Source organism: Scylla paramamosain, chromosome 5 (genome assembly GCF_035594125.1).
Source record: "Scylla paramamosain isolate STU-SP2022 chromosome 5, ASM3559412v1, whole genome shotgun sequence".
Taxonomy (NCBI): domain Eukaryota; kingdom Metazoa; phylum Arthropoda; class Malacostraca; order Decapoda; family Portunidae; genus Scylla; species Scylla paramamosain.
This window is the reverse complement of record NC_087155.1, coordinates 26,862,556-26,877,555: the sequence shown is the minus strand read 5'-3', so window position 1 is coordinate 26,877,555 and position 15,000 is coordinate 26,862,556. Positions and strand designations below refer to the sequence as shown.

The 15,000-nt window shown below is 45.2% G+C and overlaps 1 protein-coding gene across 6 annotated transcripts in view; it reads right to left on the bottom strand.

Annotated features, from left to right (window-relative positions):
• The window catches only part of LOC135100756 (kinesin-like protein KIF13A), a 172,316-nt gene that overhangs the window by 101,503 nt on the left and 55,813 nt on the right, over nt 1-15,000 (bottom strand). For 5 of the 6 annotated variants that reach the window (XR_010268906.1, XR_010268905.1, XR_010268904.1 and 2 more), the window contains exon 2: nt 1,824-1,911. Coding sequence is in view for 2 of the 6 variants with exons in the window: in XM_064003998.1 (XP_063860068.1) it covers nt 1,824-1,911 (88 nt within the window). In the remaining 4 variants the exon portion in view is untranslated. Of the gene's footprint in view, nt 1-309; nt 991-1,823; nt 1,912-15,000 lie in introns of those variants that run through there. The other variant, XM_064003999.1, reaches the window with a different exon arrangement.

The following is a 15,000-nucleotide window of genomic DNA, read 5'->3' as shown; positions in this document are numbered from 1 at the left end:
ATTTATTTATTTTTTTTTTTGTTATCATTATATTTATCTTTATTTTCTTAGCCTCCTTCTCCTGCCTGCGGGTTGTCTCCCTCCCTCCCTTTCTCCCTCCCTCCCTCCCTCCCGCAGGCGCTCCCGTCGGGGCTGGCAGAGGTATGCGGTGTCTGAGTGCTTTCTAGGCGAGGTCAGTGCTTTCTCTCCTCCTCGCAGCACGCCGTCACTTCCGCCACTCCAATATCGTGCTCGTGTGTATCACTTTTACATGTCAACTTGTATTTTTTAGCGTTAAAGTTATAAGTGGTAAATTGATTCCCGTGTGTATTATTTTTTTGCGTTTCAAGTTGTGTCTTTAAAGTTCAGGTTATGTGGTAATTAATTTCTCTCTCCTGGTGTTAGTCTTGTTAATAAAATGTGTGCAATCTTCCTCTCCACACAAAAATAAGAAATCTTTTATCTTCATCGTTTCATTGCAGCCTTTCACTTGGTTTGCGCTTTTTTTTTTTCTTCTTTTTTTTTCTTTCTCAAGTTTGAATTACGGTTTCTTTTACCCATCCTGTTTCTTTTTCTTTTTTTCTTTTTTTTCTTCTTCTTTTCGCAATCTATTATCGTGTCTTATTTTCTTCTTCCTCCTTTTCACCGCATATTATCTTGATCGACTTCCTTCCTCCTTTATTTTTAGTCTATTACCTTATTTCCTTCTCCCTTCTTCTTACAATACATTATCTTCATCTATTTTTTCTTCCTCCTTTTTACAACTTATGATGTGATTTCCTTTTTTTCCTTCTTTTTTTTATAATCTATTACCTTGATCTATTTTTCTTTTTTTTTTTCCTTCTCCCCACAGACTACATTGATCCGCGCTGTCAGTCACACTCAAGCACTTCCATCACTGCAAGGCGAAAACTTTACAATGTCTAAGAAATAAGAGTCACTATTTGAAAGACTCCTTGGCGTGTCCTACATTCACCCCGCTCAGCCAGCAACCCGCCTGGAGAAGAATTCCTGATAAAAAAAGAAACCGCGGTAGGGAAGAAAGATTGAGTTAAGAAATGATAAGAAAAGATAACAGACTTCAGAACTTTCATCCACACGCACACATACACACACACATACACACACGTACGTACATTTCTGAACCCGCTAAACCGAGGCGAGTATAAATTCCAGGTAAAAATCTTTTCACCTCAATTTCAGCCTCGCGCGAGTAAATTCCCGAACTCACCGGCCCGAAGCGAGAGGATTCCAAACTTTGTATTTTTCACTTTGATTTGAACCTTACATGTGCACACACACACACACACACACACACACACACACACACACACACACACACACACACACACACACACACACGATACATACACAGCTGTACTCATAAACGTTTCAGCGCCCTAACTCGACTACCTTAAAGTGTCCAGTGGAAGTTGCCGGCGTTCTGAAGGGTGCTTTTATGATTCTGGTGAAAGTTTAGCAATACTTCCGCATCATTAATAGGAAAAGCACTCATGAAAACCCAAACTATTAATCTCTGTGTGGGCTTTGAAAATATTGCTTATGAAAACCCTATGTGTTTCGGAATACGGGCACAGCAGTCTTGTTCTGTTATCACAACCACATCTCCCTAACGACACACACACACACACACACACACACACACACACACACAGAGAGATAGATGGTTTGATAGTTCATTGACAATAAGTACTGTACGTAAAAACAAATACTAATCATTAAATAAAAGGGCAGAAATTATATAATGCACCCAGTCACGTGTATCCTCTTATGGTCCATACAAAATAATTACCAGAAAAGAATAAAAAAACACTTTGCCTTACCTGTCAGGCTTGTCAAGGGCTGTGGGGTGGTGCAGGATGGTTTGCATGCCGCTCATGGTAACGATGCTCTTGCTGCCCAGCTCCTTCTCTGTAATTGGAAAATACCCACGTCAGTTTGTGTGTCAGCGGATGAACTCACTCACTCACTCACTCACTCACCCACAGCCGCTGCTAACACGTACTCCCATGCACAGTGAAGCACAGGAGCACTACGCCGCAAAGAATTTCATGTTGGATACAATTGTGTAACGTGACAATAAGTGTTCTATTCTGTTCTATTATATTTTTTCATGCATTTACTACATACACACTCATACACTGTAGCACATGCTCAAACACTCAACCACAGCCACACACACACACACACACACACACACACACATCGAAACACTTACCACACCCACACATTCATATGTACACACAGAATGAAACACGCACTCAAACTCATCACAAACACAAACTCATGCACACTGAACCGAACATCAATACACTCACTGCACGGTACACTTATTCATACACACACACACACGCATCCGAACACACACACACACACACACACACACACACACACACACACACACACACACACACACATTTGTACCGCTGTTTTCGGGCCCGATGTAATAATGCACGACTGCAATTCAGATTATAATTGTTGATGAATGTGATTTCTGATGAAAAATTTCACTCGTGCAAAAACAAAATGATTAAAACAATATAACTGAACTCCAATTACTACACAACCACCCACACACCCAGCACACCCACCCACCCACACACACACACACACACACACACACACATCTCAGCCCCATAAAGGAACCACTAATAATCTAAAATGGATTCAAATTTCAACGAAAACATGTGTCCTTTTCTTCACCGGGAGCTCAATAACAGACGGTCGCCTCTAGGGATTGCGGCTGTGATGGTAACGAGAACAATGACCCTCCTCCTCCTCCTCCTTCTCCTCCTCCTGATGGCGGCCCAGTAATAACGGTGGCCAGGAAGGGGATCTTGCAGCCACACGCAACAAACCCCACCCAAGACTTTCCTGACTCCCATCCACACCACATCACACCACATCACCACCCCACCACACCACCGCACCACGCCGGTAATATGCACGGTGTCCTCGGCGGTATATTCAAGTATCTCAAGCCACGGGAGGCGCTTCATCAGGACAGGGGAACACGCAAAGCCACGCTCCGGCGACCTGATTAAAACTTGACCGCCGACGCCCACCTACACGCCGTCGGCACGCAACACGCAACGCAGCTACCTCGGATCACGCCACGCACGCCCTTGAGATGTGGGTCAAGGTCGCTCCCCGCACAGTTGGCCACGGGAGAGGTCAGCGCCACGCAAGCATCGCCTGAGGTCAAACTACTGAGACAACTGGGTCAAGATCGCCTCTTCTTCCTAAGCCACACCAAGACTGGACCAAATATAAACATTACGATTTGAACTTCCCACATTCTCCCCGACTCTGGAACTTCTTACATCCTCCCCCTTTGCTGTAACTCTGGCAAACCCCAACCCACTTTCCCATAACTCCCTACAACTCTGGAACCCTTTACAACCTCGCCTGGACCGGAATTCTAACCCCAACAGCCCAAACTCTGGAACCCAAATACCCTCCTTCTCTAGAACCTCCTACAACCTCCCCTATTCTGGAACCCTGGCAGCTTCCCGTACTTGTAGAACCTCCAGTCAACCTCACTCCTGGAACCTCCCCACAAACTCAATAACTTTTTAAACACCCCTTCAACCCTCCTGGAACCCATGAAACTCTCCCTCTGCTCTGGAATCCTGACAACCTCCCTTATCCTGAACCCCAACAAGGCCCCGACAGCTGAAATCATCCCTAAAAACTGGACATGCCCCAACAACCTCCCCAATTATGAACCCCAACAAACTACCGACAACTGGAATCCTCCCCGACAATCTCCGGACGGCTATGACCATTTCCCGACACCCCGACACACCAACACCCCGAGAGCTTATGTCAAACCTTCACGCGACCTTGTCCAATGCGCGCGTTCACTTGTCGGAATGCAAATGGTTGTCAGCGAGGCACTCAATTGGCGCCAAGACGCATGTGTGTGTGTGTGTGTGTGTGTGTGTGTGTGTGTGTGTGTGTGTGTAATATTCATGTACACGTAAGATAACTATTTCTTCAACCAAACAACTAAATCAATCGACAAGGAAAGCTGCAAGACGTGTAATGACCGAGTGGCGAGGCAAGGCAAACCCAGGCAAGGCAAGGCGAGGCGAGGCAAGGGCGGGTCACAGTGGCCACGTCCCGCCCTTTGTCTCTCTCGCCAGGCCAATTTCACGGTGCTTCTCAACCGTCCTGAGCCTCGCCGCCCGTCTTTCCTGCACCGACGAGACCATTGCAAGAGTAAACAGCGCCGGCACACGTTTTCTTCAGTGTTATTCAAGAGTGGTGGTGGTAATAGTAGTAGTAGTAGCAGTAGCAGCAGCAGCAGCAGCAGCAGCAGCAGCAGTAGTAGTAGTAGTAGTAGTAGTAGTAGTAGTAGTAGTAGTAGTAGTAATAGTAGTAGTAGTAGTAGTAGTAGTAGTAGTAGTAATAGTAGTGGTAGTAGTGGTGGTAGTAGTAGTAGTAGTAGTAGTAGTAGTAGTAGTAGTAGTAGTAGTAGTAGTAGTAGTAGTAGTAGTAGTAGTAGTAGTAGGAGTAGGGGCAGCAGCAGCAGTTAGGCACTCCAAACATCCAATACCTGCCGATACCTGCTAAAGAGGGATTCCATGTGCACCGCCACGACGCCACACCTGCGCCACACACACACACACACACACACACACACACACACACATACAGGGGAGAGGGTACATCCATCACAGGAGTGACGTTAGTTATGTTGGCTCATACTCCCGATACTGTCCCACGAGGAGGAGGAGGAGGAAGAGGAGGAGGAGGGGAAAAGGAGGAGAAATTCAATAACGTATAAATCACAACAAGAAAATACATAGGAAAGCGAGAGAACGAGAGAGAGAGAGAGAGAGAGAGAGAGAGAGAGAGAGAGAGAGAGAGAGAGAGAGAGAGAGAGAGAGAGAGAGAGAGAGAGAGAGAGAGAGCCGAGGGCCACTAAAGCCAGATGGAACACAGCCAGCAACACGGGAAGGAAGGATTACACCCACCACAAGTCTACCCAACAAACCAAGAGGGCCAGACACCACACAGGGGCACCGCAGCTGAGGCACCCCTGAGGACACGAGGAACCACTGAAATCAAGAAGGGATGAGAGGGAGATGGGAAGGTATGAAGAGCGATTGAGACTGAGAAGAAGGACAGATGATGTGGAATAAGAGGAGATGAAGAAAATACGTGAAGAAAACAAGATATGAAAACCTGAATTGTCATGAACAGCCGGAGAGAAATAGATAGGAAATAAGAAAAGATGGAGGAATGAAAACAAGTAAAACGATACACTGGAATTGCTTTGAAGGAGAAGAGGGGCGGAAGAAAATTATGTGGAAAGAGAGATGAGGAAAAGACGTAAAGGAAATAAAAGATAAGGATAACTAAACTGTTGTGAAGAAGGGGAACAGAAAGAGATGCTATGGAATGAGGTGAGATGAAGAAATGAAGTAAAGGAAAAAAGATAAAGGATTCTGAAACTTGTGAAGGAGAAGAGGGAGAGAAAAAGATGATATGGAATAAGAGAAGATGAAGAAAAGATATCAAGGGAACAAGACACGCAAATTTAAATCATCGCAAATGGGAAGAGGATACAAAGAGATGATAAAGAACGAGAAACGAAAGACAGACGTGAATATAAAAAATACTGAGAAAGGAAGAGAACACAGAGATGATATAGAAGGACAGATATGATAAAGAAGGATTGATATGACAGCAAAAAGAACGCAGAGGTGTTTGAGAGAGAAATGGAGAGGAAGATAATGATAAATACAATAAAAATGAAAGATATGACCAGCAGAGGACAGATAAACAGAAAGACTGATGGAGAGATGAAGAGCAATGATAAAAAGCAGTAAAGAAGGACTAGAATGACAGGAGGAAGAAGGCACGGTTAGTATTTGAGGGATAAATGGAATGGAAACGGAAAATGAAGGAGAAATTACAGATAAAAAATGGACGGGAAAGGGAGACACATAGACGGATAAAAAAGATCAAGGAAGAAAGGCGAATAGATGGACGGAAAGAGAGGAAGCTAAAAAGAGAGACAGACAGATGGAGAGAGAGAAAGTTGAGGATCACAGGTAGACAGATAGATGAGCACCAAAAGGATTAAGGAAGAGAAGGAGGAAGATAGAAAAGACACAAAGCTAGAGAAGAAAGGTAGATAGATAGATGGAAGGACGGAGACAGGAGGAGATTAAAGGACGTAGACAGGTAGACGGGAAGGAAGGAAGGAAGAGTGAAAAGTTAGGAGATAAATGGAAGGAAGATAGAAGGATAGACAAAGAAACAAAAGGTGGTAGAGGTAGATTATGAAAGAGAGGCAGACAGGAAGGAGAGAAGGAGTGATTAGGAAGTAAAGAAAAGATTAGGAAGGGAAATGGAAAAATAAACAAAGAAACAAAGGGTGCTGGAGACAAGAATTTAGGGAAGAAAGGCAGACAGGCAGACAGACAGACAGGAAGGATGGATGAAGGAAAGGTTAGGAGGTAAATGGAAGGTTAGAGAAGGGAAAGGAAAAGACAGACAAAGAAACAGTGAACACAAACACAGCTGAGAACAAAAGACAGAAGGCTACAGCGGAGAGACAAACAGACGGAAGGAAAGAAGGGAAGATTACGTGATAAATAAGTTTGGTTAGGAAGGAAAGGAAAGAACAGAAGACAGACGGAGATCAGACAGAAAACAAGGGACACATATCTGAAACCTACAAGAGACAGAAAGTTAACGAGAGACAGAAACACAGAGATAAGAAAAAAGGAAGGTTAGGAAGTAAGCGAGTTAGGAGGGAAAGGGAAGGCTGGGAAGGGAGGCAAGCTAGACAGGAAAACAGGGAAACAGACACGAAGGGGTGCAAGAGACAGGAAGTTAAGGAGAGACAGAAAGAGATAGGAAAATAGGGAAGGTTAGGAGGTAAACGGGTTAGGAGGGAAAGGGAAGGCTGGAGGGGGAGGAGGCAGGCTGGACAGGGAAACAGGGACACAGACACGGTGAGAAGCAAGAGGAATGGAATGTCTAGCCAACGAGGGCACCTAAAGAAGAGGCTTCCTTCACCACCTTTCATAATTGATGGTCAACCTCCACCCTCTATGTCTGGCAACCACTGTCCCTCCTCCTCCTCCTCCTCCTCCTCTACCTCCTCCTCCTGTTGCTGTTCCACTTCTTCCTTTCCCCAACATTTCGCGAATATTATTGATGATCGATGTCTGTTTATTCTGTCTCTGTTTGTTTGTATGTCTGTTTGTTCGTCTCTCTCTCTCTCTCTCTCTCTCTCTCTCTCTCTCTCTCTCTCTCTCTCTCTCTCTCTCTCTCTCTCTCTCTAAGCCAACACAATATCAGACATTGTTACTCCCTATCACCTACGTCATGATAAGCTCTCTCTCTCTCTCTCTCTCTCTCTCTCTCTCTCTCTCTCTCTCTCTCTCTCTCTCTCTCTCTCTCTCACTAGGTCACAGCTGCCACGATAACAACATAACACCACCACCACCACCACCACCACTCCTATCAAAGCCAATATATATTCACCGTCACCAGTATAACTAATGGTGCCCCTGATATCACAATTACCACCACCACCACCACCACCACCACCACCATCATAACACCAGGTAAACACTAGCCACCACCACCATCACCACCACCACCACCACCGCCGTCAAATTTTTAACACCAGGGATGATGAAATATAGCAAAGGATTGATCATGCAGGTAGCAGGTTAGGTAAACAGGTAAACGCCACACATATACATACTCGTACATACATACATACATACATACATACATACATACATACATACATACATACACATACAAAGGTTATCATAGTCTTCACTTTGTCATTTTGTGTTGTGTTGTTGTTGTTGTTGTTGTTGTTGTTGTTGTTGTTGTTGTTTTTATCTATTCAACGGGCTGTCTACTTGGAACTCAGTCTATCTAGCTTTCAATTATACTTGCATCCGTCTATGTACTTCCCTCACAATCAATTCATCAAGTCATCTATTTCATTATCTATTTACCTATTCAGTGACAACCTACTAACCTACTAACTTACCAACCAGTCCATTTATCAATCCAATTATCTGTCTATCTACCTGTCAATCTATCAATTTATCTTTCACTAAGCTAACTGCTGACTTGATAATTACATATAATCAGTTCAACTATTTACTTAACCACCTGAAAAAATCAACCTACCTGCCCATTTACCAGAAAATCAATTAACTTCACCATCGAGCAAAAAAATTCAATAAATCAATCAATCAATCAATCAATAATCTGCCTATCTACATCTACCTGCCAATTTACGTATGTATGTACACCTGCCCACCTGTCTGTATGTGTACCTGTTCGTCTCTGAGATATCCCTGAAAACACATTAATCACTACGATCCTCTCTCTCTCTCTCTCTCTCTCTCTCTCTCTCTCTCTCTCTCTCTCTCTCTCTCTCTCTCTCTCTCTCTCTCCTGTCCAGACGGCCGCACCGCACTGAAACACATCGCTCGTTCTGCAACCTCCGCCTCCCTTTGTGCGTCCCTGTCAGCATCGGTCAGCCTCGTTGTTCCACCTCTGTTCAAGGCTGTTCACGTGACAATGCCAGCTGGTCATTAGGCTTTCACGCGATTGTTTGCCCTCCTGTTTTGAGTCTGACAATGCTAATTTTAGTCTGCTTTGCTCTTGTTTGTTGTTTTAGGTTTTAGTTTATGATGAGGATGGTGGGGTGGGGAAGGAGGAGGAGGAGGAGGAGGAGGAGGAGGAGGAGGAGGAGGAGGAGGAGGAGGAGGAGGAGATGGGAGGAGGTAAGAGCAGTATTAATTGGGAAGAAAAGAAGGCGAAGAGGCAGGATTTAAAGAAGAGCAAACATAATAATTGGCTGGGGCAGGAGGAGGAGGAAGTGGAGGAAGAGGAGGAGTAGGAAGAGGAAGAAAAAGGAAGAGGAGAAAAATGCGGAATCTGATGGGATAAGAGTAAAATATCACTAATTGACAGAAACAACAACAACAACAACAACAACAACAACAACAACAACAACAACAACAACATTAATGATCCGCGGACTAATTAAAATCATGTTACAAAAGACGGGTTCTCCTTCAGCTCTTTTTTTTTATGTTCTTCTTCTTCCTCTTCCTCTTCCTCTTCCTCCTCCTCCTCCTCCTCCTCCTCATGCTTAAAATGGGACAGCACGATGACCTGTACTGTATGAACTCCCTATGAAACTCTCTCTCTCTCTCTCTCTCTCTCTCTCTCTCTCTCTCTCTCTCTCTCTCTCTCTCTCTCTCTCTCTCTCCACCACTTCCACCCTTTTTCCGAGTGACTTTCTCTTTCTTTATCTCTCTGGCACGTCTTTTTATTATTCATTTCGAGTCTGTGCCCTTCTTCCCCTTCTCCTTCTTATCTACCCTTCTTACGAGTACACTCTTCTATTCGGTACAAAGGGAAGAGAAAAGGACTGAAGAAAGTGAAAAGGAGTCTCACAGGAGTTAGATTTCTCTCTCTCTCTCTCTCTCTCTCTCTCTCTCTCTCTCTCTCTCTCTCTCTCTCTCTCTCTCTCTCTCTCTCTCTCTCTCTCTGGTGGTTAGTGAAGGGGGACGAGACGGAAAAGGACGACGAAAATGGATGAGGGAAGAAAGAAGGAAGGGAGAGAGAAGGAGGAGGAGGAGGAGGAGGAGGAGGAGGAGGAGGAGGAGGAGGAGGAGGAGGAGGAGGAGGAGGAGGAGGAGGAGGAGGAGGAGGGTGAAGGGCAAGGAAGAGTCACGGTAAAGGGAAGGTATAAATGTGTTTCTCTCTCTCTCTCTCTCGGAGAGAGAGAGAGAGAGAGAGAGAGAGAGAGAGAGAGAGAGAGAGAGAGAGAGAGAGAGAGAGAGAGAGAGAGAGAGAGAGAGAGAGAGAGAGAGGTCAATCGTTACAAGGAAAAATGTAAAAATGTAAAAAAAATCGAAAAAAAAAGTGAATAGAAACGAGGCTGAAAACACACACACACACACACACACACACACACACACACACACACACACACACACACACACACACACACACACACACACACACAGAAAATAAGTGACAGACGAACAACAAACAAAAAAAATTAATAACAAAATGAAAAAAAAAATCCTACTTGCGAGTGTGTGTGTGTGTGTGTGTGTGTGTGTGTGTGTGTGTGTGTGTGTGTGTGTGTGTGTGTGTGTGTGTGTGTGTGTGTGTGTGTGTGTGTGTGTGTGGCTGGCAAGGACCGGTTTACAAGGAGCCAAGTTTATCACTACCCTACCTTTCCTCCTCCTCCTCCTTCTCCTCCTCCTCCTCCTCCTCCTCCTCCTCCTCCTCCTCCTCCCTGCGTGTTGCCTCCGTCCCCAATCCTTTGAGCACTGAAGCACCTACGACGCACATTACTGCACCACTGATTACGCTGCATCCCACACGCTGTTGTTGCTGCCTCTCCTGTTGCTGTAGACTCGCTGCCTTCAATATGCCATCCCTCCTTCGCCTGTTTACTGTTTCATGGTTTACTGTCTCTGTTTGTGGTCCTCTCCGCGCTGGGCTTCGCTTTATGTAACCTTGTGTGTGTGTGTGTGTGTGTGTGTGTGTGTGTGTGTGTGTGTGTGTGTGTGTGTGTGTGTGTGTGTGTGTGTGTGTGTGTGTGTGTGTTGCTGTTTTTTTTTGTTTTTTTGTTATTGTTGTTTACCTGTTGTTTTGTTTTTGTTGTTTGTCTTTATGCAGTGTTGTGTAAGTGCTGTGTTTGTTTTTTTACTCTTGTTTTCTTTGTTTCCTTTCTTTTTTTTACCCTTTTTTTGCCCTTTGCCCTTTTTTTTACAATCTACCGGTTTTTTTTTTTTATCTTCTGAGTAATGTTTTTTTTTTTTGTGTGTGTGTGTGTGTGTGTTATTCCTAATCTTTAACTTGCTATCTATTCCGGTTTTCCTCTCTCTCTCTCTCTCTCTCTCTCTCTCTCTCTCTCTCTCTCTCTCTCTCTCTCTCTCTCTCTCTCTCTCTCTCTGCTTCACAGGATTCATACCATTGCCTTCCTGTCCCTCGTGCTGTTTTTCACTGAACGCCATCCTGTGTAGAATGCTGGTCTTTTATCACCTATCTGCTGTTTATTCCCGCCTCCCTGCCTTTCGTGGTGTGTTTGTTTGTATTTAAAGATGCCAGTGTTACTTTTTGCTGCAATCTATCATTTGCCATCTATTCTTATTTTGTTGTTGTTTGTCTTTACGTAAGTGTGTCTGTGTGTGTGTGTGTGTGTGTGTGTGTGTGTGTGTGTGTGTGTGTGTGTGTGTGTGTGTGTGTGTGTGTGTGTGTGTGTGTTGTGTTACTATTTTGTCCATGACTAGCTATCCATTCCTGTTCTTTCTGTCTTTTGTGCTGCTTGTCTGTACGTAAGGCTGTGTTGCGTGCTGCTTCTCCCATTGTGCTGCTGTCCTTGCTGTGCTGACCGCTAAGTGGCGCTATTGTCTTCCGAGTACTGTGTGTGGCCTCTGCTTCTCCCTCCCCCTCCCCCATCGCTGATGTCTTCCCGTTGCTTTGTCTCCTTGCCTACTCCTTTCTCTGTCACCACTTACCACGCTGTCATGACGAGCCCTGCCTTAACACTACACAAAACACCTTCAATATCTGTTACTTTTTTGACATTATTTTTGTTCTAAACTCTTGTAAAAAGTACAAAATGAACCTTATACTTTCTCCCAGGTTCCCTTACATATTTGTGTGTATTGCGTAAATAAAAAAAATCAAAATCAACCTTCTGTTTCCTCTTTTTATTTCCTTCCTGTGTGTCCAAGCTAACAATTTTTACAGTGCCAGGGAAGTTAGCGAGGGACGGTCATAACAGTAAGGGGTTAAGTCCCTGAGCTCACTACACAAAGACCCCAGCGGCACGGGAAGCACCACAGGCAGGGCAGTTGATGGGGATAACGGGAGGTGGGGGGGCGGCGGGGAGGGGAGGGGATGACGGGAACGCGGCAAGGAATGTACCCTACTCTCAAAGCACTCCAGCGTCTCACCCTGACTTGACACAGGCTTAGGTGGAAGTTGCTGTGTTTCCAAGAGGGTTTTCGTGATTCTAGTGATGGTGTGACGAGGATTCTGGGCCATCAATAGCAAGGTTACCCTCCAGAATCTGACTTACCATCACTGTGGGCTTTGAAAACAGTCCTCATGAAATCACTGAGCGTTTTCAGAAATGCAGCCTTTAACCCTTTAACCACGATTAACGCTATTTTATTGGATGAACCCTCGGGAAATTTACCCAGCCAAATTACAACAGGTACTGAAAAAAATAAATAAATAAACAACCTTTCACCTCCATTTACTGTTAATTACCTTTCAAAACTACTGATAAGTTTTTTTTTTTTTTACATTATTTCTAGCATATTTTATATCCCCTAGTTATCTATACCTTACCAATATAATACGTATAATCTGAATTCATGCAGGACCATTTGACGAAGCTAAGGGAACCACAGCAGCCAAAAGGTCATCACGAGACGGAACGAAAGGAAAAGTCAAAATGTAGAGGCAAAGAATCTCTCGTGAACTGCCTGATAAAGGAATGCTAAAGGAATATAGGGGAGGGGACGAAGCTGTAAAGTTCCCCCAGGCTGTCTCTTTATACTCGTACCCTTTCCTCTCCCTATCTCCCCTCCTCCACCTCCGCCTCCGCCGCCTTCCGGAGCCGCTCTATAGCCCATGAAAGGTCCGCGAGGCAACGAGGTGTGGCGCTGGGTAGAGACGCCGCCGCCGCGCCCCGTGAAATGCGGCGGCGGCGTCAGGCAGGCACGACAGTAACGCAGACGAGCCGAGCAACGATTGATGAGATAGGCGAGAGTGACTTGTGTGGGGCTGGTAGGGAAGGAAGACGGGGGGGCAGGTGAGTAAGCCGTTTAGCTTAGATTGGGTGATTGACTGTGTGAGTATATATGACTGATTGACTAAGTGTTTGACTGACTTGCTGGATGGCTGACTTACTGACTGAATGACAGATGAGTGATCGACAGACAGATTAACGTCATGCCTTACTTTTTTTTATATATACACAGGAGAGCTATCGGCCAATGGCAACGAAATTAGGAAGAAAAAAATAAAAAGGCCCACTGAGAAACCAAACAATCAGAAACCATTGTCAAAAATTAAAGGATAAGTGTCTTGCAAACTCCCTCTTGAAAGTGACTGCATGCCTGACTGACTACAGAAGCTAACTAATGAACGAACGAACGAATGAATTAACTGACTGACTGGCTGCCTGACTAACAAACTGCCTGACTGGTTGGCTAAATAACTTACTGAATGACTGACTGACTGGTTGGCTGGCTGTCTAAGTAACCAACTCACTGACCGGCTGGCTGATTTACAAGTGAAAGGAAAAAGAGAACGCATGATTTAACTTGACAAACATAATACAGAACACAATAGAGGAAAAAAAAAATAAACACTCGATTTACCTTGAAACTACCAAACTCAGAGGAGGAGAAGGAAAAGGAAGAGGAGAAGGAAAAGGAAGAGGAGGAGGAGAACGAGAAAAAAAAAAGACAGAGAAAGAAAGAGAGAAAGAAAAAGAAGAGAAGTAAGAGAAAGACAACACCACCAGTACAGAAAAGCCTGACACAAACCACCACCACCACCACCACCACCGCCACCACCACAGCAATTAAAACTACTGCACCACCACCACCACCACCACAGACAGGCAGGCACCGGATGTTTGCAGGTCGTGCCTCGTCCCGCACCCGCCGCTCAGTATTCCAGCGACACACGTACTACTACACCTCCTCACTTCGCCCTCCCCCCCTCCCTTTTTTTTTTGCATATATTTTTACTTTTATCACGGCGCGAAATAGTGAGAGGCCAACACTGACAATGGTTCAGAAAAGTCGTTTTGTCGTTGTGTCACGGAGGGAGAGCTTTGTCGTGTTGGAGGAGGGGAGGAGGGAGGGGAGGGGAGGTGTGGGGCGGAGAGAGAGAGAGAGAGAGAGAGAGAGAGAGTGAGAGAGAGAAAGAGCGAGTCAATGATGGGACACAAAAGAGAAGGCAAGGGAGAGAGGAGAGAATGAAGGAAACTAACTAAAAAAAAGAAAGAAAGAAAGAAAAAAGGAAGATAAAAAAAGAGAAAGAAAAAAAGAGAAAATAAGAGCAGAAGAGAAACAGAGTAAGAAGAGAAGGGTATCGGAGAGAAGGGAGAGAGGAGAGAAGAAAGACAGGAAGGAGAGATGAATAAAGGAAGAAAAAGAGGAAAGGAGAGGAAAGAAGTACACGGAAAGAGAAGCAGGTAAGGAGGGAGGTAAGGGAGGAAAAAGAAGTACGGAAACAACACAGTAGGTATGGAAAGAAGGAAGGAAGGAAGGAAGGAAGGAAGGAAGGAAGGAAGGAAGGAAGGAAGGAAGGAAAAATCAGCAGAGGGACAGAGTAGCAGGTAGGGAGAGGAGGAGGGAAGGAAAGAAGGGAAGGAGAGAAGGAATCAGAGGAGAGGGAGGGAAGGGGTAGGGAGAAAGAGGAAAGTAGAGAAGGGAGGAGATCACAGGATAGAGGGAAGGAAAAAGTAGGGAGAGAAAGAAAAGGAGAGAAAGGAAGGAGGGAGAGAGTCAGAGAGTAGAGGGAGGGAAGGGTAGGGAGAGGAAAGAGAGAAGGAGTCAAGAGGATAGAAGGACGGAAGGGAGAGAAAAGCAGTACACGAAAGGACGGAGGGAGGGAGGGAGGGAAGAGGGAAGGAAGGGAAGGGTAAGGAGGGAAGGGAGATGGGGCAACAAGAGCAGGGTGAGGAAGAGGCGTACTCAGGTATGGTCGCAGGAAGGAAACCATGAGTAAGCCTGGAGATGAATCACTGAGGTAGGCGCCGGGAAGACGCCGCGTCCACGCCCTCCCTCCCTCCCAGCCTATCCTTTACTCCCTCCATCCCTCTCTTCTCTCCCTCCAAGCCAATTCTTCACTCCTTCCATCACCTCTCTCTCTCTCTCTCTCTCTCTCTCTCTCTCTCTCTCTCTCTCTCTCTCTCTCTCTCTCTCTCTCACCACTGAATATCCTCTCCTC